Source organism: Rhineura floridana, chromosome 4 (genome assembly GCF_030035675.1).
Source record: "Rhineura floridana isolate rRhiFlo1 chromosome 4, rRhiFlo1.hap2, whole genome shotgun sequence".
In the NCBI taxonomy this organism is placed as follows: Eukaryota; Metazoa; Chordata; class Lepidosauria; order Squamata; family Rhineuridae; genus Rhineura; species Rhineura floridana.
In genome coordinates, this window is record NC_084483.1 from 25,742,078 (window position 1) to 25,769,925 (window position 27,848).

General features: G+C 42.4%; 1 protein-coding gene across 1 annotated transcript in view; it reads right to left on the reverse strand.

The window, feature by feature from the left end:
* The window catches only part of LDAH (lipid droplet associated hydrolase), a 157,455-nt gene that overhangs the window by 36,624 nt on the left and 92,983 nt on the right, over positions 1-27,848 (reverse strand). Inside the window, exon 5 of the mRNA XM_061622689.1 lies at positions 6,055-6,292. Coding sequence (XP_061478673.1) covers positions 6,055-6,292 — 238 coding nt within the window. The remainder of the gene's footprint in view (positions 1-6,054; positions 6,293-27,848) is intronic.

Genomic DNA, 27,848 nt, shown 5'->3' on the forward strand with positions numbered 1-27,848 from the left:
TATGCCTATGTATTTTCATAGTCCAACATCTAACTCATCTGTACTCAACACACTAGGTTGGAAAGTCTCTGTAAAAAAAAAAAAAGTACAGTTGTAGCAACTTATCTCAATGTGCCCACAAATCCTTTGCTTCAAGGGTCTTACATTACACATCACCAGCATTTGAACGATTTAGAGTTAAGCCGATCCCAAGTGGACATTTATGATGTCTCTCACACATCCTTCAATATTAAAATAAAACCAGACCCCCAACTGTGTAACAAGTTCCACTCCTGCGTAAATGTAGATCACATCCTTCTCTTAATGTCATCAACAGGAAAACAGCAGTCTGTGTACCACCCACCCACCTGTCCCACCACTAAATCATGCCCTGAAACAAATGAAAGGGACATTTTAGCCTCAGCTAATCTCTTAACTGTACAGCTGGTATAGCCCAGTGGGGAGGAGAGCCTGGCTGGGAATCCAGAGTCTGTGAGTTCAAATCCCTGCTCGTGTCTCCCGGGTATCAAGGGCCAGCTAAAGATCAACCGCATAGTGAGTGGCTCAGAGGTTACGTGCCCTGCCACCTGTGCAGCTGTGGGCAAGCTGCATAGTCCCAAGGAGCCCAGTTGCCCCCCAGCTGGCAGTTGCAGACATGGAAGGGGCTGGCTTGCGCAGCTGTGGCAAGCTGAGCAGGCCCTAGCCAGCTGGGGAGGACTAGCCTCAGAGGGAGGCAATGGTAAACCTCCTCTGAATACCACTTAACATGAAAACCCTGTTCATAGGATCTCCATAAGTTAGGATCGACTTGAAGGCAGTCCATTTCCATTTCAATCTCTTAACTACAGGCATGTAGGCTTTCTGAAGTCTCTACCTGCAGCCTGGAAAAGTGGTGCACTGGCTTTTAACCTCACCACAATGCTTAAAGGCAAAAAAGAAGAAAAGGAAATGAGAAGGGGCTTTGCCCCTTGCCCCTGCCCAATATAGCCAGCAACTAGATTTGTTTTACACCCATCATTATGCTTTTCTTAATGTAAAGTAGGAAGAGGACTGTTATTTAAAAATGGAGTAAAAATCTATTTCAAATGCTGTTTCCCAAGATAAGATTTCCCTCCCCCACAGTCCCTTCCACAATTTCCAAGTATCATAAAATAAACCGTCTCCATTACTCCCCTGGTCAATAAACAGGTTATACAAACAAGGAAATTCCTCAAGAGAAGCCACAGATTCAAGATTGCAAAGAACAACCACATATAGGCTATTCAGAGGGAGGTGTTTTTTTTTTTTTGCTTACTGTGCTTATCTGTATCTTCATTGTCATCCAGACGTTAACCTCTGACCTACAAGCCTGCCTCTCTAAAAAAGACTTGCAATGTTTACCCATTATGTAATGTCTGTGCTTTTGTGGAAATTTTACAGAAACAAATGGAGGAAGTTTGCCAGTCAAGCTAGTGGACAATAAATTCTGGGCTGTATAGATACAGACCCGTCTGCCTTCACCTGAAAATGAAGACCTACATGTCTGCTGAAAAAGATTTGTTAAAGATGGTAAATTATGAAAATTGATAAGAATATTTATTGCTCTTTTAAAAGATACTGCAAGTAACAATGAATTGCATCCAACTATGTCATACTCAGAATAGACTCATTGCAATCAATTGACACAACCAATTATGGTCCATTGATTACACTAGATCTACTTGGTCAGATGCAACCCAAACTATTTTTGCTTCTTGATTTCTTTTTGTGGAAGCTTACTTTCTAGCTTGTATGTAAGAATTTATACACAACTGGAGAAAAATCTTAAGTTGTCCATTTTTCTCTTTCACCGGCTTCATTCCTTTTGTGTTCTATATGACAATGAGAATTTGTTGGTGCTCAATAAATGTTTTACCAATATTAACAGCAACAGTAACATGGTATATCACTGTTTTCTAAACGTTTAGGGCTTCTCACTGAATCCATTTTGATTGGGATTAATGCTGGTTTTGGTACTGAGACTGCCATGGCCATCCTATGACTTTTACTGGGAGAGAGACAGGGAGAGTACGACCTTACAGATTCTCTCAGGGACTTTCAAGACCACTGACCATAGTATCCTTCTGGAGCAGCTTTCCAAGTTGGAGTGGGCAGTAAAATGTAAGAAATATATAATTTGTATATGGTTTGAAGAAATAATCATTTTAATGTAAACATTATCTGGATTAGCATCAAAGTAGGTAATGAGCAGCACAGGGATTTTCTCCTAATACAGGAGAGTGATTTCAATTGTTGACTCTTCTTACACACCTAGGAGCAAAATCTTGATTCCAGTGAAACTCTCCCATTAACTACAACACAACCAGAATTTTGCTTTGGGCCCTGCTCCTTCTTAATGGGGCTTTGCTTTTTGGCCTTGGTGGAAACAGGGCTGGGTGCTTAGGTCTTGTTATAATTAAGTTTTCTAAATCTCATTTCCTTTCACGAGGAGAGAAAACATATTGTTGTGAGCAAGCTCCGGACGTGGTAACAAGTCCCTGGCAGGTTAGTTTGTGCTAACAGATGCATAACTTTTAAGGAAACTTTTACCATCTATTCTGCCCTTCCTCACCGTCTTTATTGCAATTACAGCAATGAGACAGATGCTAATGCCAAAGGTAACATACACACATTTTTAATGAGTTGACACAAACTTCCTGGAGAGGAGGAATAAATTCATTTGCTGAATATTTCTGAACCATACCTAACGGGTTCTTAAAGGGCAAGAGGATATGCTTCTAACAAAGTTTGTTCCCATTTTCTTTCACCGTACAAACTCACAGAAAGGCTAAACCCGAGCTAAAATAGGCAAGATTGCTGACCAAGATAGTGTCAGTTATTCTAATCTGAAGCATATGCTACAGGCCATGCCACTTCCTAGATTACTTACCTATACAGGAAGGTCTAAGAGTTTGTTACTATATAAAACTTTTTCACTCTCAAAGTCTTAATGATTGTGGGCATTTCCTTTGAACTCAGTCAACCGCAATGATTCATTTCCAGGGAAGGCCATTCATTGAAATCAACGAGTACTTAATTTTATTTAAAGGCAGCTAGTGAAGTACAGCCAAATAAAACCAGTCACTCTCAATATGGGCTAATTACATAAAGAGATTTCGAAATCCGTCAGAGAGAGGACCAAATCCTGAAATGGTGCAATGCTACTAGATTCAAATGAGCTTTCACTGTATTGCACAGGCTAAGTTTCCAGTGCTTCAACCAAATACTATAGCGTTCCTTCTCCTTGTGTCTGAAACCATTCCCTTAATCAGAACAAAACAATTTCTGCCCTTGCTTTGGATTCCACTGTGCTACAATGAGGACCATCAATGAACAAGGGCATGTTTGGGCTCTGAAAAGTATCTCAGGCATGGACTACTGTCAACCTGCGGGCCCAGTACAGTCACCAAAGAACCATTATCTGGTCATCCAGGTTTTATCTTGTCCTTCCTACTAAATTAATCAAGCTGTGTTTAAAAAAAATATGTTCATAATCTCACTTGAGCAGTAAGTCTGCATGCATGTTGTTCAGTCAATATGACACATGAAGGGGTCTTTCAGGATACATGTTTGTTCCTTTGCCATCCCAATGGATGATCTAATACTAAGTGAGTGTATTTGGACATATTTAGGCTTGTATCCAAAGTAGCTCCAAGTCTCTTGTTCCATCAGTGCAAGGATTTTCAACTGGGCAATGGAACTTTCTCCCTTCTGCTCCCCGCATGTGCCCCCTAAATCTGTTCTGGATTTTCTCCAAACACTCCAGAGCAGATTTGGGGAAAGCATGGGGCGTGGACAGGAGGAGGAGAGGGGGTGAAGTTCCATTGCGCAAGCACAAATCCTTATGTTAATGGAACAAGGGCAATGGATACTGCCCAAAACACAGTTGGATGAGCTTTTTCTGGTCTCTATACTAGTGACTGGAGAATATAGACTCTTGCAGTTGTCCAAGCCTGCTCAAGTATGAAAGTTTAGCTGCTCAAATATATTTTTAAAAAATGTATTGGCTTTTGTGAAAAGCACCTTTGCATACAATCTGCAGTATGAGAAGGAGCAACACATTACAAAAGATAAATCAATAGCTAACTTTCCCTCATGACTATAGGCTATACAGAAGTATAGATAATTATCCTAGTAGACTGATATCACAAGTTATAGCCCTTTCAACCACACATTTAACTGAGAAAAAATAATCAGCAAGGGTTGAGGGGTGGAAATATAAATTAGGGAGGTAAAAGGACCAGAGAGTCCTAGAGAACAGGTGTAGTAAAGATATGATAAATAAAAGATAAAGGAATCTTCTGGCTTAATATTTGCAAAATAAATAAACAATCCTTCAACACATGCAGTTTTTTAGGTGAATTCCACATCTCCCTCAAAGTGTTTATTTTTCCATTTCCCCTAAAAAAACCCCACCACATTTTTACTTACCGCTAATTTTCTTACATCCTCTAGCCAGTTATAAGTCTCCATAATGGTAGTGGTTGAAATTTCTAATTGCATATATCAAGCTATTCAACTATAATACAAAGGCTCAGGCAGAGCTTGGAAAAGTTACTTTTTTGAACTACACCTCCCATCAGCCCAATCCAGTGGCCATGCTGGCTGGGACTAATGGGAGCTGTAGTTCAAAACGTAAGTTTCCCAAGCTCTGGGCTCAGGAAAGCCCTTCTGTTGAATAGACAAACTATACTGGCAAAAAATGTTAACTTTAAGGCAGTTTTTTTGAACCTTTGGGTACCCGCAAGTTGCTGGACTACAGTTCCCATAATTCCTGGCCATTGGCCATTCTGGCTGGGACTGATTGGAGTTGTAGTCTAGTTCCAAAGACTGCTCTAAGGGCAAGGAACAGTGTTCTTTTCATCCCCTGAATTAACTGATTTCTCAAGGTATCAATGGTACTACTGAGGTTTACCTGAACACTAGTAGTACACTGGGTCAAACAGACAGCTGAAATTGTGGTTGTTCCACAGCTACCCATAAAGCACTGGTGAGGAGAGAAGTTCAGGTTGAAGACACTGGCCTGGTTTACACAGAACACTAAGCTAAACCATGTCTAAGCGCAAATAAGTAAATGTATGGGTAGTCACAGTAAAGTTGTGGCCACTTTATTTCTTCCTTGGTTGTCCTGCTGCTGCACTATCCAGAACTAAGCCATAGTTTGGCTTAGTGTTACATGTGAACAGAGTCTCATGGTTTGTGTCACTCTAAGCAAACAATGAGCATAGCCAAGTTTTGTTCTTGGCTTACCAATTGTAATTTGTCTGGAGAAGACAAACCATGAGCCTGGGTTTGGATGTAATGCTAAGCCAAACCATGGCTTAGCTTTGGGTAGCATGGCACAGGACAACCAGCATGAAGTGAGCACAGTCTTTACTGTGAGTACCCTCACACACACATACTCACGTTTAGCCATGATGCGAACTGGGCCACTGTAGGTTGCAGAGGCTGGATATGTAGAGGGAAAAGTGCTAAAGAGAAAGAGATTAATATCTTCTCCAAGATTCCAAAACCTGATAGGTTGCAACCTCTCATCAGTTTCCATGGCTACATTGTATTATAAGGAATTTGAACCCAGAGCAACTAAGAGTTAAACAACAATCACAGCCTGAAGCCAGCAAGTCACACCTTGTATGCTATGGGGTTTAAAAACTTTGTAGGCCACAGACAACTGATTGGCCACTGTGGGAATATAATGCTGGACTAGATATACTTCGGTCTGATTCATAGGCCCCTTCCAACTCTACTATTCAATCAGTCTTATGTTCTTAATTAAATATTGTAGATCATTTTACATACGGAAAGAATGGCCCTAAAAATCTATTTTGTAAATCTATCATTTTGCCATCCACTAATTAAGTATTCTTTTTTTGAAGACAAGGCATTTTCATTTCCCCTCAATTCTGTATTGGTGAACAACCAGAACCATTAAATAAATCATTTAAAAATCTTATCACTAGATTATTGTCAGCAAAACATCCATCTCCTGCAAAACAGCATGTTAGACAGGAATATTTAGGGGGGAAAGAAGAAGTATTGTGCACTGACTCTACTCACCAACACAATCCATATTAATCAGATCTATAGACGTTGCAATTGAAGATTCATCGTATTTCGGTCCTTGTAGTGCGAAACGCAGCAGGGAGCTTTTGACTCTTTCTGGCAGAAGAGTCATCAGGAATATGGGCATGTACAGAATGTAACGTAGCTGGCAGAGCAGAGGTGTCATGAACTTGCCTTGTGGGGATTGAGCCATGCGCTCTATTGTAGGGAACAGCAGCATACTGCGGAGAATCTGAAAAGCCAGAAACGGGAACACTGTCAAACAATGTACAACTCAGAAAAGCTAAAATTCATATTATTTGAGTAGTCCTCCACCCTGAGTTGTGTATTCCTGAACTGAAGCCTATTACTTAAGGTGCAATCCTATATATACTTACCTGGGAGTAAGCACAATTGAGATCCATGGGACTTACTTCTGAGTAGACAAGAATAGCATTGTGCTGTAAAGCAACTATAGGTTATCCAACTTTGAGATATAAGTGATCACAGTACAGCTTGAATTTTTAGAAAAAAGCCATTCCGAAACTTAAGTTCACTTTCCCCTAAGAAAAAAACTAATATAAAATTACATATATTTGCTTGTGATGTTATTCATCCCTTTACTGCTCTATTAAAAAACACCTTCTGTATTCAGAAGTTCAGGAACAAACACGAATGCATGAGTGCAGATCATTGTCGTATCTCCCCTGCCAACACTCTGCCTTGAGCAGGTAGAGATACTTTATTGCACTAAGGGTTAAATAAAGCTGTTACTAGGGTCCTTATTTATTCCTCCCAGCTCTTGCTTACAGACGGCTCTGGCAAGAGAATGCCCCAACCCCTCTAGATACTTTACTGCCAATAAAGATCCCAGCTATGGGTTGCTCCTCTGAAACCAGTAACTATTTCACTCCACTGGGTAGTTAGCTGCCACCATAAATAACTGTATCCGCTTATATTCACTCTTTATCATCCTGCTTGTTCTCTATGATAGCTAAGCCAAGAATCAGACATGTGTTAAAATAAAATAGAATTTATTTATGAAACAGAAGGAACAAATATAAACAGGATTACTTAATATGTTGGTTCTGAAAGCACATGGCTACAGCACAGTGTTGACTAGTTTCTTATTTGTTGCACTTGGTAAATTCTCCTCGGGCAACGACATTAAAATCCTACCTAACCTACCCTTCCAACCATCACCCTATATAATCCAAACCTTTCTCTCTCAAGTACTCAGCCCCAACTGTCAGGTCTCTAACACCAACAGACACCCATACCCCATTCAGCACATAGCATTCCTCAACATTCTAACTCGCTGTCAGGCCCAGGATGCGATTCAGGAACCAGACCAGAGGTTGTAGTTAATTCGTGTTTTATTAGAGTAATGTCCAACAAAGACTGCGCTTTCTCATGAAGCAATACAGGGATACAGGTCCTGTGACATTGGGAGAAAGTTGACAGAGCAAGGGGCTGCTTCCCGCCTGTTCTTTAAGAAGGGGCTAAACGGGCGTGCAACCTTTCGCTCCTCCTTAACTCCCCCTCAGGTACTGCCCGCCTTCCCCCCCTTCTCTCCTGTCTTTTCAACCGTCTGCGTGTGCGTGGTGAGGGGGGAGGCATCACCTCCTCCTCTTCTGAAGTGTCCGATTCCCCTATGGGTGATAAAGGAGGAGCTGAGGGTAAACCATCTCTCCGCCTTTCTGCTGTGATCAGCCCTCCCTCTTGCTCTGAGCTGCGGAGAAGGGAGGGCCTGGGAATGTCTGGGGGGGATTCTAAAACTTCAAGGCTCTCAGGCTCCCCGTTGCTAGGCGACCCTATCTCTGGCATGTCCTCTGTTTCGGCTTCGCTCCACAGAGGGTAAGTTCCTCCCTCCTCCCTCTGCCAGCCATTTGAATCCTCTTCTGACAACCCCCCAGGAGCCCAGCTCATCCTCCCGACACTCGCTCACTCCCCCCTCCTTATCATACGTACTCTAACCCCATACAAAGCCTTACCTTATTAACTGTTTATACAACCCAAGTAACAATGAAACATCACAATCATCCCCTGAGTGTTTAAAACAGTGTCTCCTCCCTGTTTAACAGAACTCTACTTCCTTGATCTAATAACCTAAATCTCCTTCTTCAATATAACAATGCAAATTCTGGTGACCTCGTTGCTCACTGGAAGGGAAAAATGGTATGGAAAAATGCAATATAATTTTCATTTATTATAAACAGTATTTTCCATTTGTTCCATAGGTTCTTCCCAATAGGCTTCAGTCCCTGATATGCCAGGAGTCACCTCTTAGCTCCCATGTTGCACACCTAGTATTTTAGGATCCAAAGGAGCCATGCCAACACAAAGGAGAGTAGCTTGCCAAAGGCCACTCACGGCTCCTTCAAATCTTAGTGGTATGGAAGCCATTGCAATTTTATGTCCTTGGACCACAAGAGGCTCCATGTAACAAAGATGGAGCCCAAGTTTGGTTCCTTCTAGCTCCTTTTGCCTTAATACGTGGGAGGGGCAAGCCTGGCGTGGGTAGGAGCCACATTGCTACTTCTTCCCATATTACCAGTGACTTATTTATTTATTTAGTTTATTTATTATTACATTTATATCCCACGTTTTCTTCAAGGAGCTCAAGGTGGTGTACAAACATAGTTCTTCCCCTCCCCATGTTATCCTCGCAACCATCCTGTGAGGTGGGTTAGGCTGAGAGAAAGTGACTAGCCCATGGTCATCCAGTGGCTTCATGGTTGAGCAGGGATTTGAACTCTGGTCTCCCAGGTCCCAGTCTGACACTCTAATCACTACAACGCACTGGCTCTTCCAACATGATCAGACCGGGTTTGGCCAGACATGCTGCAGCAGCTCTGATGCCACAAAGGGTCTCATCAGAATGAGCCACTGAAGAATTACGTCACTAATGATCAGGAGATGGAGCCCTCTTGGTAGTTCCAATGCCTTCAGAAGCATAGGTGGTGGCGGCCTAGGAGTGGGTGTTCTCTGTGGCAGCCCCTAAGCTGTGGAATTCCCTCCCTACACAGGGGTGTATGGCACCTTCACTATACAGTTTTTGTTGTATGCTGAAGACACACTTCTTTACCCTGGCCTTTGACACCTGAGATGCATTTTTTTAGGACCCACCCTATTCTTGTGATTGTAATTTGCTTTAAACTCTGTTTGATGTTGCATTTTAAATTGCTGTGACATGTCCTGGGTGGGTAATATATCATGATGCTGTTGTTGTTGAGCTGTCTTTTTTCTTGTTTTGCATGGTGCTTGGTTTTCTGAATGATTCTGAATACACGGATGTCAAAGCTCCTCATTTCTTTGCTAACCCACATTTCAAATATTTGTCTCCCCAGAAACTCAATCGATGCAGGAGTAATCAGCCACGTAAATATCCTTGCTCAAATCACTGTAAGCAGAATTGAGGCTAGCACAGCCCACCCCCTGCCTCAATTCTGTTAGTGCCATTGCTCTGTGCTGACTATTGCCCCTCCCCCAAGGACAAAAGACCTCCTTTACCTTGAGGAAGAGGGACAGGATAGTAGATACCAGACGGCTCCAAATGATGAGAGGGGCCCAGTTCATCTCCTCTCCTGGGAGAAATGTTGATCACAGGGGATGAGGAGTCTGGACTACAATCCCCCCATCATGCCATCTCCAGTTGGGGAATCATTTGTTTTTAAGATTATTAAGCCAGCCATAGGGCTTGAAGTACAGCCCATGATTCTACCATGGAAACAGATACTCCTGCTGCCATGTGCTTTGTAAAGAATGTAGCAAGTGCCCCTGGGAATGATGGAACTTGAAGATGTCCCATTGCTCTCAGGGGAAATGCAGGGGGGAGGAAGAGAATGGCTGGCCCCATAGGGCAAACATGTTTTTTTTTTAATTTGTACAGTATACCCTGAGAGTGATAGCACATCATGATGCCGCCCTGGGCTCCTACTGGGAGGAAGGGCGATATAAATCAAATAATAAATAAATACATAATAAATCATCAGGTCCCGTCACCCACAAAGTGCATTCTCCACCAGTTAGGAAATCTATGTCCCAATGCAAGCTGAGCTCAACCTTTGCCCTACTGCCATGCCAACCCCGCTTTACTTGCTCTTATCAATAAAGTTGTGGCCTTACTTCACCCATAAACCTGTGTCTGGCTGTGTTATTCCCATTGCTAAAGGGGGCGCAACATGCTCCTACCACACAATTGGTAATCTCTGTTGGAATGACTACAAAACTGATCAAGTAGGAGAGCATGTTATTAGGGAGTTTGGGCACCAAGGGCAGATTGTTGATCAAGGTTCAGGAGCTGCATTCATGTGTGCTGACAGTGAGAACATGGTGTGTTTATGTGTGTCCTATTCTCTTCTATAAGAGCAAACTGTTTTGAATATGAAATAAAAAACATCTGTGGGTGTGCAGATCATTTCCCTCTCATAGAAGGGAATGCAGAGCCCTGCTTTTGTTACAAGTTGGCTTGGTGGGGGAAGGGATACATAAAAATGCTTGAAGATTGATATGAATTCCTAACATTTGCAGATTTCTGAATCTGCATGAAGATTTTGTTGAGATCTTGCTTGTTCAGAACTCTTGGCTTGTGGCCACCACTTTGGGAAAACAACCCAGTCCAGTTTCTGCCCTCTACAGTAGGGCCCCACTCATACGGCGGATTACGTTCCAGACCCCACCTAAAAGCGAGACCCATCAAAAAGTGGAACTCCGTCAATAAAATAGTGCCCGATGCCCGAAAAATGCCGCAAAAGTGGAACAAGCGCCGTATGAGTGGGGCCTACTCTAATTGAAAACTGCTGTATTAGTGGGCCGCTGAAAAGCAGAGCCCTACTGTATATGTTATCTTGCCCGTTCTTCTAATATTGGGTGGCAAATTCTTGAAAATACCAGCATTTATCCAATACACATTTATTAATAACTAGGGGTATTGCCCCTGCACGCTTTGCACCTCACCCCTCAGCACCCACCCCACAGGCCTTGCCCCACAGGCACTCCCACAGAAACACACACATTCACAGGTATTCCCAAACACAAGCACCCCTGACTGGAGATGGCATGATGGGAGTGTTGTAGACCAGACCCCCCAGGCAACCTGCTCTCCCCACAATACCCTGGTGCCTCCAGGCATTGGCACATGCTGAAGCTTCCTCTTCTCCTCCCTGCTTCCAAATGGGTTGTGAAAATTCCTCCTCTTCCCAACAGGCCACCAACTAGCAGGCCTTGTGGTTGCTCTCCCTCTGGCTGTGGTGCCCCCCCCAATGGTCTCCAAGCTCCCCATCCCATCCCAAACAGGTCTCCAAGTTCCCCACTCCCCATGGACGGACAGACTGTCTTCAAGTTGGTCCCGACTTATGGCTACCCTATGAATAGGGTTTTCATGATAAGCGGTATTCAGAGGACGTTTACCATTGCCTCCCTCTGAGGCTAGTCCTCCCCAGCTGGCTAGGGCCTGCTCAGCTTGCCACAGCTGCACAAGCCAGTCCCTTCCTTGTCCGCAACTGCCAGCTGGGGGGCAACTGGACTTCTTGGGACTATGCAGCTTGCCCATGGCTGCACAGGTGGCAGGGCATATAACCCCTGAGCCACTCACCATGGGGGTGATCTTTAGCTGGCCCTTTACACCCAGGAGACACAAGCGGGAATTTGAACTCACAGACTGGATTCCCAGCCAGGCTCTCCTCCCCACTGTGCTATACCAGCTGTTACCCCACCCCACAAGGAGTCTCCAAGTTCCCCCCACTCCACATGGGTCTCCAGGCTCCCAACGCATCGCACACAGTTCTCCAGGCTCTCCCACAAACCCTTAAAGGGTCCCCAAGTTCCTTCCCCACCCCCACAAGTCTCCAAGCTCCTCCCTACAACCCAAATGGGTCTCCAAGCTCCCCCTTCACATCTTAAATGAGTTTCTTAGCTCCCCACCTACCCCACATGGGTCACCAAGCTCCCTGCTTTGGTGAACACTTGCTGCCCAGGCCAGCAGCTGGCACTTCCTGCTCACTCATTCTCTCACTCGCCACTGCCCAGGTCATCACGCTGTAGGTCACAGCGCCATCTGGGTGCTGTGATGCAAACTGGAGCATTAATGCTTACAAAAATATAATATAGTAGATAATGTCATTTATTCAACCAAGATTGACACATTTTAAACTTGTCATTGTTAGGGAGCACTCATACTTAAGAGTGAGCAGGGGCCTCCAGGATAACAGACGTTTAGTAGATACCCTGCTTGGTGATTCACCTTTCAAGAAACAGGTCTTATAATTAGGCAAAAGAAAAAAGAAAATAGAAAATGCACACAGCCTATGCCGTATCATGCTTTAGGAGAGAAATATTTTTGCAGGACTTAATTTTGTCAGCACAAAGAAGGAGGACAATTATATCTGAATAACTCTGTACAATATCCAACACACACTATGATGGTTCTGGATGAAGAAAAATGCATTCTGGATGAAAAAAATCTATCTTGGGCCTCCTTTTCTTCCTTCAAGACATCCAACAGCTGAAGTAGAGGAATGCAATACTGGTATTAGATTACACTGTAGTTTTGTACCACTACAGCTAGAAGCAGGTCTGCTTCTGGCAGAGGCAGATTTTGTCCTGTTCTTAGGCACATCATGGTCTACAGATGTAGTGACTAGCATGCTGCAGTTACCATTGGGAAAAAACTATCAGACATTCAAAGAAATGAAGGCTACTGAATACTAGTAAGCCCTAAAGTGGTCTGTTGTAGCACCTTATTTTCCACATATTTGGGGTGATGTCCAACTAATGCATCCTGTCAGTGCAAAGATTTCTGTGTACTTTCCCCATCTTTCCCTCCCCCACCCCACAGGCCCTTCCCAAATCTGCTCTGGAGGGCTGAGGGAACTCTTAGAACAGATTTAGGGGGTGAATGAAGGGAGGGGGAGAGTCTTGTTGCAGAAGTGGAAATCTTTGCATTGATGGGATATGATACTCAACACTACTTTGGATACAAACCTTGGATTCATAGCTGATTCCTTCCAAAACGTTTGCAAGAGACCTCAGTAACATAAATGTAAAACCAACTCACAAACAATAGTTCACAATAAATCTTGAATGACTGAAATCCTCTGGCATCCATTTAACTATGCTCATTAAAAGCCAGTTGCACAAGATGGGCTTTGGCAAGTCTTTATCAGGAGAGATTCCATAATAACAGAGTAACAAAATGAGAATTAACTTTTTATGTTCCCTAATTCAGTGATTCCCAGTCTTCCTCCCCCCCAACCACTTGAAAATTACTGATGGTCTTGGCAAACCACTTAATGATTTTTCTGTCTTGTTGTAGCAATTGTAATGCACTGTGCTAGGTACAGTATGATTTTTAATTGCATTTTTATTTCTTCTTTTAGTTCTTATTATACAGCTACGAGAATCAGTGTGGAATTGCATTCCGCAATGTTAAATCAAAAATACCCCCATGCCATTCTGATGCTTTCCATAAGCTCATTTCAAAACAAAACCTTACAAAACTTAAGTCCTGAACTCAGAAAAGCTTGCTTAACAACCCTCTCAATTTTCATGGCGATACACAAAACAGTCAGAGAGAATCAAGAGTTCAAAGTGTAAAAAGAGGAAAAAACCAGTTCTCATAATGTGTTGAAATTCATTAAAAATCAGCCATGTCCACAGAGTACCTGAATCCTATTACTGACCTTGCCTCATCCACTGACCTTCATCTTTTGCAGTTTAAAAGTTTAAAAAATGCCTGGCTGATCTGTAATTAATTTAAGAAATTTAGCATTGAACTCAATGATAAGGCCGGGCATGCTCAGTAAGAACCAACTGTCAGTGTTCTAAAACCAGACTCACAGCTGCTTGGCTTGGCTGATTAGGGAGCCACACCCACACCAGACCTTTATTTTACTTTAGAAAGTCATGGCTTCCCCCAAAGAACCCTGGGAAGTGTAGTTTGTGAAGGGTGCTGAGAGGAGACTCCTATTCCCCTGACAGCCGCTCTGGTTAAAGCTCTGTGAGAATAGGGCATCACCTAGCAACTCTCAGCATTGTATTAAATTATAGCAATTATTCCTAAAGTTCCATTTATACATATAAATTAGCATGTGCAAATATTATGCAGATCATCTCCCTCTTTTGTCCTTTTTTGTGATGATGCATTCCCCCCCTTTTTTTGGTGATGTACAAGTTGCCACCCTATTGTTAGGGATTGGGGGGCTCAATGAACCCTCCAGGCCTCTCCATCCGGCCCTCAGGACTCTCCCCAGCCACATCCTCTAACTTCAGGCCACAACCCATACTGGACCTGCTTTGCATATCTCTTGAGTATTTTTGCCTGGCTGGAATGTGTTCTTGAACTCTGATAATGCCTCTTGTTTGCCCAGATAGAGGATACAGAGTAGTCTGTGAGTGTGTGTAGAAACAAGTGGACTGTACAAAGGTAAAATTCAGATTCATTGCTCTGCCTGCTTTTGCTTCTGGCCCTGCAGACCATTGCCATGCCCCCCTTCCCCGGTTGTTCAGGACCCTTAGTCTAGAACATGTGATGCCCCTCCTGAAATCCCAGACAGGTTCTCCATCTGCTACTGCATCCTGCTCAAACTCCCTTTCCTCATCTTTACACTTTTCCATGTCATTGCCCTACTTTATTTTTCTGCCCTTATTTCCTGTCTATCTTTCGTGCAACACATATTATTCTCATTAATCTTGCTTCTCCCTTTCCTCCTATTCCCCATGCTATGTAACCCATTGTCACAATTTACAACATGAACTCTTCAGGGTGGGATCCAGTTTTTTGTTTGTTTTTTGCTTATCTCCTTTACAAAACTCCATGAATAGTGGTACTGCTAAAAAAAAAAACAGAAAAGTGACAACAACGTGCTATGCATAGAAAGACAGGCCCCTGCCTATAGGCCTTAAATGGCAGAGCAGACAAGGATGCAGGGAGATGTCAGGCAATGACTGAAAAACAGATGCTCGTTTCTAATGTTTTGAGGCCTGAGCTATACATTGCTTCTGAGCAATGAAAACATTCAATCAAAATTCAAACAAAAACCTGAACTTAAGCAAATAAACCAACAGAGTGTCTTGCGGCACCTTAAAGACTAACAAATTTATTATGACATACACTTTTGTGCACCACAGTCCACTTTATCGTATACATGAAGTATAATCCTAAATTGGCAAGGACATGTACACATGGCTGGGTCAGAGGATGAGTGGGAAGGAAAGGAAGGGGAGTGAGGTCAGACGGAGATGAAATTAAAGAAACACTGTCATGAAAGCAGTTTTTGAACATGTTTAATTTTAAATGATAAAGTTTATAAAGATATTTTAATGTGTTTCATTTAATTATGAACATATATAGCTAGAACTGCAAGCATACGTACTGATTACTACAGAACTCTCCCCTCATAGAATCAGAGAATAGTAGAGTTGGAAGGGACCTATAAGGCCATCAAGTCTGACCCTCTGCTCAATGCAGAAATCCAAAACAAAGCATTCCCGACAGATGGCTGTCCAGCTGCCTCTTGAATGCCTCCAGTGTCAGAGAGCCCACTACCTCTCTAGGTGATTGGTTCCACTGTCGTATGGCTCTAACAGTTAGGAAGGTTTTCCTGATGTTCAGTTGAAATTTGGCTTCCTGCAACTTGAGCCCGTTATTCCGTGTCCTGCATTCTGGGACGATCAAGATGAGATCCTGGTCCTCCTCTGTGTGACAACCTTTCATGTACTTGAAGAGTGCTATCATATCTCCCCTCAGTTTTCTCTTCTCCAGGCTAAACATGCCCAGTTTCTTTCAGTCTCTCCTCATAGGGCTTGGTTTCCAGTCCCCTGATCATCCTTGTTGCCCTCCTCTGAACCTGTTCCAGTTTCTCTGCATCCTTCTTGAAGTGCGGAGACCAGAACTGGACGCAGTATTCAAGATGAGGCCTAACCAGTGCTGAATAGGGGGAAACTAATACTTCACGTGATTTGAAAACTATATTTCTGTTAATGCAGCCTAATACAGCATTTGCCTTTTTTGCAGCCACATTGCACTGTTTGCTTATATTCAGCTTGTGATCAACGACACTTCCAAGATCCTTCTCACATGTTGTACTGCTGAGCCAAGTATCTCCCATCTTATAATTGTGCTTTTGGTTTCTTTTTCCTAAGTGTAGAACTGTGCATTTACCCCTGTTGAATTTCATTCTGTTGTTTTCAGCCCAATGCTCCAGCCTATCAAGGTTCCTTTGAATTTTGTTTCTGTCTTCTACAGTATTAGCTGTGCCCTCCCAATTTTGTATCACCTGCAGATTTGATAAGCGTGCTCTGTATCTCCTCACCAAGTCAATAAAAATGTTGAAGAGCACGGGGCCCAGGACCGAGCCCTGTGGTACCCCACTCGTTACTTCTGCCCAGTTTGAGAAGGAACCATTGATAAGCACTCTTTGAGTACGATTCTGGAGCTAACTATGGATCCACCTGATAGTTGTTCCATCCAGCCCACATTTAGCTAGTTTGCTAATCAGAATATCGTGGGGCACTTTGTCAAAAGCTTTGCTGAAGTCAAGGTATATTATGTCCACATCATTCCCCCAGTCTACAAGGGAGATTACCCAATCAAAAAACAATGTAAGATTAGTTTTGCAGGATTTGTTCTTCATAAATCCATGTTGACTCCTATCATTTTGTCATCATTTTGCGATCTTCACAGAGTAGCTGTGCCACCATTTCTTTTATCTGTTTTTTTTACTAGGGACGTATCTGAAGAAAGCTTTTTTGTTGCTTTTAGCATCCCTTGCTAACCTCAGCTCATTCTCAGCTTTAGCCTTCCTGACGCTATCCCTGCAATTCCGTGATACCTGCCTGTACTCTTCCTTTGTGGCCTGGCCTTCTTTCCACTTCTTGTATGTGTCCTTTTCTGTTTTCAGGTCAGCTTTAAACTTTTTGTGAAGCCACATTGGCTTCTTCTGCTGTTTCCCCCCTTTTCTCCTTGTTGGAATTGCTTACCATTGTGCTTTTAGAATTTCCTTTTTTAGAAACTCTCAGAGATCTTCGACTCCTTTTCTCATTAGGGTCGCTTGCCATGGAACCGTACTTACAATTGTTCTGAGTTTATTAAAATCAGCTTTCCTGAAGTCCAGGGTGCGCGTATGGCTACTCTCAGCTTTTGCTTCTGTTAAAATCAAGAATTCAAGTATGATGTGGTCACTTTCCCCAGAGTTCCTGTAACTGCCATTTCATCCACCAGATCATCTCTATTGGTTAGAATCAAGTCCAGGATAGTGATCCTCTAGTTGCTTCCTCCACTTCCTGTAGGGGAAAGTTATCTCCAACACAAGTCAGAAATTTCTTGGAGGGGCCGTGTTTGGCAGAGTTTGTCTCCCAATAGATATTGCGATAATTGAAGGCCCCCATTACTACTACATCATGCCTCCTTGAAACATTGACATTTTGCTTTTCAAAAGTTACATTCTCATCTTCTCCTTGATTGGGTGATCAGTAATAGACTCCAGGCACTTGTTGCACATGTATGCCATGTTGTTCTCAGGCAAGAAAACAAACATGACACACACCTTGCAGGTCACAACCACTGGAGTATCCTTCCCGTTCATACTCTCTTCTACCTTTTGTTTCTGACTGCTTGTTTTGGAGTGGCCTGTGCTTTGTCCTGTCCTACTTCAGGGTAAACTGGAGAGTCCCACTGGTATGTGATGCACTGTACAAGGAGAATTTTTTTTTTTAGGGACCTCCCCCTTGACCTCCTTTGTCAAACTCCTGTTTGCTCTCCCTGTTCGCTCGCTCTCTGAAAGCTGGCTTGCTTATATGTCCTCACCTGTGGACCAACTGGGACAGCTCGCTCTGCTCTGCTCTACTCAGTTAGGAGTCAGGAAACAGAATTAAAGTCCCAGCACACACAGCTGCTTATTGCTCTCAGCAGTTCTCAGGCCACGCCCTTAAGCCAATAGCTATCAGACCATACCCCTTCCAATCAAGCTGCTATGGAGCCCTTTGTGACGCCCTTCCCTGGCTCTCCCTGTCAGGTTCCTACCTGCTCGTGGCTACTGCCTTTCACTAGGCACCACCAGGGACTCCACCAGTCCAGACTGTCCTTTTTTATGGTTTCTCTCTCCGCTCTAGCACAGATCTCAATAGATCCCCCTGCTAGGCAGCACCACCAGTCACGTTCTACAACCAATGTTCCCAGAGACCTTGCCTGAGTCTCTCTATCCGGTTACATTCGTGACTGCGTGCCTATGCTGTTCCCAACCCCCTTGTATCAATGCAGATAACTCATAACTCGGGGTTGCTCTGGATACTTATAATGTTATCTTCTCCTCTTCACCGCTGCCACCATTTGTTACTGTTTCCCTTCAGCCTTGGTTATTACCTTACCCTCCCTTCTGGTCTGTGAAACCCCAGCCAAGGATCAGGCCTTCGGTAAACCAAAATAGCATTTATTAAATAACATTAATAACAAGATAACTTTGATAATGATCTACAAGCTTATGGTTTCATCTATTACTGTGATATTTGACTTATTACTAATCCGAACTCCACCTCCCTCTTTCTCCACACTCTCCTGACATACACCAACTCACACCCACCTCCAAACTCCACCAAAACAACCCACTCACGTCCACCAAACACCTCTCAAACAACCCACTCACGTCCACCCAGATTCAACTGTCATCCTTCCATTTATACTCTCAGCCATCCAGACACTCAGCCAATCATCCAGCATTCTACTGCTCATTTACTCCCCCCTCCTCTTTCATTCCACTTACCACATATCTTCTATACAAACAGCACTTACCATATATACATTAATACAGGAACATCACACCCTTCAGAGCACATGGCTTAGAGCACACGGCTTCACAGCCCTCTTGGCCTTTTTCCTTTCCTCGCTACAGCTTCGTCAAACTCCTGTTTGCTCTCCCTGTTCGCTCGCTCTCTGAAAGCTGGCTTGCTTATATCTCCTCACCTGTGGACCAACTGAGACAGCTCCCTCTGCTCTGCTCTGCTCAGTTAGGAGTCAGGAAACGGATGTTTCCATGGATGTTTCAATTAAGTAAAAGGAGAAGTCACACACCACTGCAACCCGTCTCATATGTTGCCTTGGTGTTTGCTGGAGTGCCCAGATGCCATTATGAGGTAGACTTTGGACAGTGTATTTTGACTATTAAATGCAGAAATGTTTCAATTAGTAATTTTGAAATATATGTATATCAGATTTTAGCTTTTTGTATGTTATGGATGTAGCCCTAAAATTTTTGATAAGCAGTGAGACCCAAGTGTCTTTAAAGACATGTCTGTTAATAACAGACATATATTTATATGCTCATTTTAGGGATACCAGACCTCCGGCCTTCGACCAGAGACTCTGGTTTTTGAGGGTCCTCTCTGGGCCTCCAGGTGACTCTCCTTAATCTCCGGACTTTCAGCTTTCATTTAAAAAAATTAAGTTTCTAGTTGGTCTGGTTCCCGAGATATACACCAAAATGTCAGCCCCCCCCCGCAACTTCTGTTCTAAGTTCTGCTCTAATCTCTGCCCTTTCAGGTTTTTAGCCAATAAGAAGTTAGAGTTGTGATGGACAATAGTAAGAGCTAAATGCATTTCAGGTTCTGAGAACAGTTTCCTTTTCCTGTTTCCTTTCACATCAGGAATTCAGGAAATATATACCTTTCAGCAGTATAAAGAGTACTTTCTCTGAGGATTGGGACTTGCTTCTGAGTAAACATATATAAGATTGCACTACAACAGAAGATCACAGAAGGATCTTGGTAGGCATAAAAGGGTACACGTAAGGTTTTTTTTAATTATCTACAAAAATGGTATATTATACATTTTATTTTTCAAATAACTTTTGAACAAGTTTTAAAAAGTGCACATGCTTCAGTGTTATACTTTTCTAATTAAGGAGTCAAACAAAGTTTAAATTTGTCACTAGAGGCCCAGGTGACCTCCGTGGCTAGGAGTGCGTTTTACCAGCTTCAGCTGATAAGACAGCTGTGGCTGTTTCGGGATAGCCTGACCACTGTTGTCCACACACTGGTAACCTGCAGGCTGGATTACTGTAATGTGCTCTATGTGGGGCTGCCCTTGAGGTTGGTCTGGAAGTTGCACCTAGTGCAAAATGCAGCGGCAAGTTTACTCATTGGGGCAGGGTATTGCCAACATGTCACTCTCTGCTGACAGAATTGCACTGTCTGCTCATTTGCTACCGGGCCAAGTTCAAGGTTCTAGTTTTGGTGTACAAAGCCCTATACAGCTTGGGACCAGGATACCTGAAAGACCGTCTTACCCCTTATATACCCAGTCGAACACTGCACTCTGCAGGTGAGGGCCTCCTGCATATACCATCTTATCAGGAGGTCCATTCTGCATAACATAGGAAACAGACCTTTAGTGCGGCAGTGTTGAGCCCAGCCTCTCTCCTGAGGATCAAGGAGGGGGAAGGCATGAGTTGCAGGCGCCTCAGCTGTCAGCGGGCATGGATGATCCAGCTGTTGTTGAGTCTAGCCCAGACCTTGAGGAAGAGAGCGAGCTAGCCGCCCCGCCAGTTCCCACGGATGGCCCTGTCCTTCAATGGGACAGCGCTCAGCCATCAAGCACCCCAACGGAACCGTTAGGGGAGGATTCCGAAAGAGCAGTAACTCCTCCTGTGCCAAGCAGTATCCCAGAGACGCCCGATGCTTCCCAGCCCTCTGCTTCCCCGCCTGCAGATGAGAACCCTATTCAGTCAGATGAGCCCGTGGAGGCTCGCCCCCCTTCACCACGCTCACAACGTAGAGAGAAGCGGACAGGGCAGAGGGGGTGTGTGCGAAGGAGTGAGAGGTTACTCTCCAAGACCTCTCCTATTTAAGACTGCCGTGCTGTGAATGGGGTGCTGAGTCAACTTTCATCACACATTGCAGAGCATGTCTAGAGGGTAGTTAGGGACTTGTAGTGAGTTAGCATAGGGTTTTTTTATGAGGCGCTCAGCCTTTGATGTATCCATTACATTAATAAAGCAAGAGTTCCTTGCACCCTCATCTCCGACTTGTGGTTTCCACTCTGAACCTGTCAGGATGCAGGATTGGGATCCTGGCACTTCAGACGATGAGGAGATCATTTTCCCAGAGCTGTGTGAAGAGGGGGAGGGAGGCCTTGAAACTCCAGCAGACACAGATACAGACTCTGCTCAGGAATTTCCCATGCTCACCCCCCTTCCCGAGCCAGAGCAGTTAGAACAAGAAGGAGGGGGACTTCAACTCCCTCATCAGCCAGAGAAAAGCCCGCCTGATGGGCATGACGTTCACCCCCCTCTTTCCCCAATACCAGAGGTAGAATCTTCAGAAGGGGAGGGGGCAGAACTTCCCACTTCACCACGAACCCGGAGAAAACAAAAACGAGCAAAGGGGAGAGAGAGGAGGGGCGGGGAAGAGAACACCCTAAGGCGGAGTGAGAGAATTTGCGCCAGAAAGCCCCCTTTATAAGGAAAGGGGGGGCTGGGATTCCTTGTTCTGTCAACTCTCTTGCATGTCACTGGACACGTGTTATTGTGTTTCTTCATGAGAAGGTGCAGCCTCTGTTTGGATATTACTCTAATAAAGACTGAATTGCTTTCACAACCTGGTCTGGTTTCTGAGTCCAGTCCGGGACACGACAGAACCGGACAGGCAGCAGCTACACTGTGGCATTCCCTCCCTTAAATATTAGGCAGGTGTCATCTCTGTTATCTTTTCAGCGCCTATTGAAGACTTTCCTCTTTCAACAAGCCTTTTAAGTTGAGATCTATCCCAGTTTGTGTTAGAATTGCTTTTTCAGATTCTTTTTTAACCTTTTTGTTCTAAACAATATGTTTTTTTAACCCTTTTTATTTAAGGTGTTTTTAAAGCTTTAAAAAAAATGTTTTTAAAGTTGTTTTGTTTTAATGTTTTTTAAGGTCTGTTTTTATGATATTTTAAAGTGTTTTTAGTGCTTTTGTTTGCCACCTTGGGCTCCTGCTGGGAGGAAGGGAGGGATATAAATCAAATAATAAATCAAATAAAAATAAATAAAATAAAAAGGGCTGTAGCTCAGTGGTAGGGCACATGCTTTGCATGCAAAGGTCCAAAATTCAATCTCTAGAAGAGACTATTGCCTGGAATCCTGGAGAGTAAATGCTAGTCCATGCTATCAGTACTGAGCTAGATGTTAGTAAATGGCCCAACTCGGTACAAAAAAGGAAAGAGACCCACGTGTCACAGTGACTCCAAAATTTATTTATTAATTTTATTTACAACATTTATATACCGCTTTATTGTAAAAAACCTCAAAGTGGTTTATAGCAGGAATTAAAACAATAAAATTATTGGCAAAAAACGTTAAAGACAGGTTTTTTAAGACATTCCAAATAATAAAACCAACAATGAGTTAAAAATAGATAAAAAATAATAGCTTCTACATGCCTGGGTACACTTGCCTAAACAAAAATGTTTTAGCAGGTGCTGAAAAGAGTACAATGATGGCATCTGCCTAATGTTAATAGGCAGGGAGTTCCAAAGCGTAGGTGCTGCCACTTTACAGGACTGATTTCTTACAAGAGCAGAACAAGTACTATGTGGCACCCCTAACATGGAAAGCACACCTTGAACTTGGCCTGGCAGCCAATCAACAACCAGTGCAGGTTTCAGAACAGAGGTATTATGTGCTGATAGGCTCTCCCTTATGTCAGCAATCGTGCTACAGCACACTGTGCTAACTGCAGCCCCTGGGTCAGGTTGTGCTGCATGAGGCTTTCTCTGACCGAATCCTGACTGGTGATGGGATGCTTAGTTTTCTGCCTTACTCATAGGAATCATAGGAATCTTGTTGTGGTTGGTACGGTATTGCATTTAAGAAATCACTGTCTTTTCTTTTTCTTTTTGCATTTCATTTACCTTTATCCTCACTCCCTTTCATCCATAGAAGCAACAACAGTGGTTCCCTGCGCTCTGCTCAACAGAATTCACATATTGGGCAGCGTGGCTGCAGTTGTTGTTCCCAAGCTACTGCCTATGAAGGTAGACCAAATCATGTGTGCTTTCTCTCTGTCAATTATATTCACTGAAATCGGGTTGGCTGACGAAGTAAGTTTATAGCAGCCCGCAGGGGAGACGGAAAAGGGTAGAGAATCTTCTTACTCATTTCTCAAACCTCTGTCTGAAGTAAAGGGTCAAATCTGTAAAGAAATTTGGATGTTAAAAGGCAGGGGTTGCCAACCCTAACTTGATATGGATATCTTTGCAGAGGATCCCAAGTCAAGCTTTACCAACAGCACAATCCAAACCATATCTACTCAGAAGTAAGTCCTATCGAGTTCTATTGGGCTTAGTCCCTTAGTAAGTGTGTTTAGAATTGCAGCCTTTAGGGCATCCATCTTTACTCCTGAGTGCTCCCATCTCCACAACACAAGGCTCCTTTCTTCCTACAGTGGCCTTCTGGTGACTGGCCTGGCCTGAGGGCATTTAAACCCTTTTTGCCAGAAGCGAGTTGGCTAGATTAAATGTTCCCTACCCAGGCTCCATCTTTTAGCTAAGATTTCTATCTTAAATTTCCAATCAGAGAAATGTTTTTGTATGAATTGTATGCACCAAACAACTGTGGTTGATGCTTAATGTATCATTCTTAATGACATCACTTGGGCCTGCCCCATGACATCACTCAGGTATGCCCCATGGCATTGCTTGGGCCCACCCCCCAAAATCTCAGGGTTTGGAATGCTTCTGACCTGGCATCCCTAGTTCATTTCCATCTCTTTACAGATGAATCGAGAAGAACACAAGTCTATACAATATCCTAAGCAGATACTCCAAAATTGTATTTTTTTTTAGAACCCTACACATTCTTTTAATATTTGCAAATATAGGTTAGCCAGCTATCTGCCAATTCTAAAATCCAACCCTTTCAGGAAATAACATTTTTTTGTTACATCTAATGTTCAGAGGCATACAAAATAAAGTCCTACCATACCACATGAAATGCATCCAATTTAGCTCTGCCTTAAATCAATTGTAAAGAAAGTGTAATTTTTTCCAAAGTGGCATCATTCCAGGTATTGTTATACTAAAGGGAAATGTTCAAATTATCCAAAGTTTTCCATGTTTGAACAAGTGAAAGACAAGCAGCACATAAAAGATTCATTACAAGTTCTTTAAATAAAATATCAGTTACAATCACATCATTGACTACATACCAGGTTTTTGTTCACAATACCTAAGAAGAATTATCAGAACTCTAATAACAAACTCTAAGGATTGTACACTATGACTCTGAGCCCACATTGTCCGAAGAAGTGTCTACCTTAAAGATACTGATGAAAAAATAACTTACCTTCATTCTTACATCTAAGACTCATTGTAAGACAATTGTTTATTTGAAGAAGTCACCTATTCTAAGGGTGGAATGAAATTCCCACATTTTAAAAAACCCCAATTTCTTATTCAAATTAACCTGCTGATATTTCTGAAACTATCAGAGTACTTGATTTTAATCATATCTATCCTTTTTCTCTAATGCGGCCACAGTGCTGGTTCCCTTTAATTTGCAGTGAATTGTGCTTTTAAAAATTATCTAGGGCAAGTTTGCAACAGTATAAAAATCGTAACTTGCTTAAACTTCAGCTAAGATACATTATCAGCTTTACTAACAATTATAAATGATAAAGGTGAATTTGGAAAATTTATTCTCTTTGCATTGGTCTTATATAGCTTGTCTCTAAAGCATATTCTATGGATTTCAGCCAAAGAGATTTCAGAGGCATTTTAGAAGCCCCACAGCCCCAATAATTTGATTTCTCTAAATTCTATCAATATGGTCAAATTCCTGAAAGACGATGGAAGGGGGAAGGATCTGAAGCCTACTGATATCATTTTGGTGTAAGCATGTCTTTCTGGCTCACAAATTACTCCTTTCACATGAACGTGAGGATGGATATTAATGCATACCCTAATTACATTCAACAGTAGCATGAAATGTGTGAAAATATAAACTTTGGAACTGTTTCAAAGCATTGTTGTATTTTTGGTTGTATTTTCCTGCTCTTCATTTCTATGGCTACACCTTACAGAAATTTTAGCATAAGGAATTCCTAGTACCACCTACTTTCTTATGAACAATGTTCTGCAGTCTGTATGCATAGGATGAATAGTGGGATATGTCATATACAAGTAAGACCTATGCAGGTGAGATATGTGATCAATTTTCCTTTATAGACTAATAAATAAATCAAAATTTGTCAAGGCTGCAAGACTGACATTCAATTGTAGCATAATTTATCTCCATTCATCCGATTTCCTTGCACTAGTACTTTGACAAAACCTTCTTCTCTTCTGACTGTGCTTTCTCACCTTAGAAAAATTGGCAGAGTCCGATTTTCTTTCTGCTAACCTTATCTCACAGATGCCAATTTAGAGATATCTGGACTGAAATTTAGACCTGCCAGTTTCTTGAGTTCACTGACAAAACCTAACTACTCCCTACATTGTCAGAACCTGGAGCCAAATAGCTTGCTGGCTCACAGAATATCAGCAACAGACTCAATGGTGGTTGAGGTTCACTTCCATTCCTCAGGAAGAAATTATTTTGGAGCTTGGTTGCTTTTGCTGAATAACCTGCTTTGAATTATTTTTTGGTGTGTGTGCATGCACAAACTGTAATAATCATCAACCCAAAAGAATGTATGACTTGGACTCTATGCTATGTATGTAACTTGCAGTTCCCAATAAACTTCAGGCGCTGATCAAATCAGCTGGCAGAAACAGGAAGCAATCCATTATTTTTATAACTGATCCACTGTGATGACCCCTAGGAAAAAAGCTTCCTCCAAATACAGTTCTTATAGCTGCAGAGCACTGATCCATATCAAAAAAACTCTAGCATGTAAAATGAAGGCATAATTCAAAATCAGACAGAGGAGGAAACATAGTGAGGAAATTTTATAAGCGCTCATAATAGATCACTAGTGATTGCTGACTCTTTGAAGAAACTATGGAAACCAAAAGGTTGTTTCTGTCAGCTATAATGCTTAATTTTGATATATTTCCATTCACTTCCATGTTCACCAGCTGTGCTGGCAATAGGAAAGTTCTTATCTGTCAGGTGAAATCTGCTGTTTTAAAGATAACATAATGATGCATTTAATGGTAGTTTATGGACTACTTTTGACTTAGGGTGTCACATGAATCACCTTTTTGTTTAAAGCATACAGAAACCAGTAGCCAAAATCATTAGGAACAAGTAAACATACTTTTGTTCTAGTATGAGAGCTGTGTGATGAAAGTTTCTACACTTTAAAATATTATCTAACACTGATCTTTTATCAGGTCAAGATTACTGTTGGTCACAACAAGATTAAAATGTGATCTACAATTCATATATGGTTGAAAGTATACTGACTACAACCCAATAAACCAGTCCAACCAGTTAGGAAACAAATCACTTCACAATGAACCCATTCTATCCCGCAATACAGCACATTTTCTGTACTACAGTTCACACCCTACCTCACATTGGTCACAGATACACCTACAACTACTAGCTAATAGACATCCAAGGTCAATCAAGTTCGAGCAAGGGAAGTAACTTGGAGGTTCATCTCATCCACTAATCTAACAGTTCAGGTCAACAAACCTACTGGCCAGTGACCAGATCCCCTGCCCACTGAACAATAACTATGGAGAAGCAGTCCACATCTCTATCCTCCTCAGCAATAGGTTATCTAATGGATGCTAAAGAGCAGACAGTGTCCTAGAGAAACTAGACCATATGGCCTGGAGTAATGGCTTCTGTACAGGACAGCAATGCTACATCACGGGGAGTAAGAAGGGGCACAGGGTGTCAGCTCATGCACTTGCATAAGGATTGGGTGTTGAGTTTTAGTGGTGTTGCAAGTCCATCTGCTATGCCCTTGTACCTGTGCTGGGAACAGCAGCACTCTTTTTCATGATGCCCTTGAGCAGCAGTGCACAACATAAGAAACAAAGCAACTAGATTCTCATCTAATTTGTACCAGTATATAAGCATAAAATGAACACCCCATTCCATTCTTATAATGTATTTCTCAAAATCAATCATGTCAGAGAAGCAATATAGTTGACATGGAAGAAGACGTCCAAGAAGGGCAAATTAGCATGTCCTTCCAAGTCAGGATCTAAATGAATGTGTGAAGAAACTTAAACGATTGTTCTCAAGTAGCAAGACTACAAATACAAGTGGTGGACAGATTGCATGGGTAAGAATCATACATTTAAGATTTTTGCATGTAGGACTGAAAAATGCTTTATGCTCTAAATGTATGCATGGGGCCAAAAATATACTCCCTTATTTCATTGCACATTGAACATACAAGTCAGGATCATGTGTCCATAGGCTTACAATGTGCAGCAAATATTACTAAGGTAATGATACATTACTTTAATAACTACAGTTTTTATGTGAAAACTTTCAATGTCAAACTAGCAATGAAAATATTGTCAGATTTTTGTTCTCTCTCATGCAGCTCTTAAGAATATGCATTCCTTATACTGGCTGTCTTCACTTTACATATGATGTGCGAAACCAGCAGAATGGTGCCTCTGTGTACATAAACAAATCAATACCACCCCACAAGCATAAATTGAAAAATTGTATTTGCATCTGGGTTTGTATGCTAGGCTATCAAGACATGTTTATAAACAGTAAGTCAACCAAATCTTACTCTGCCAATGAGTGATCCAAATGTTAATATGCTCAGAACATGTTCATCCAACTAAAGAAATTTTGTTTGTTTTTCAAAAGCAATCAGTGAAGATTTCCATAAAAAGAGAAACTACTGTTAAGACTATACAAGCCA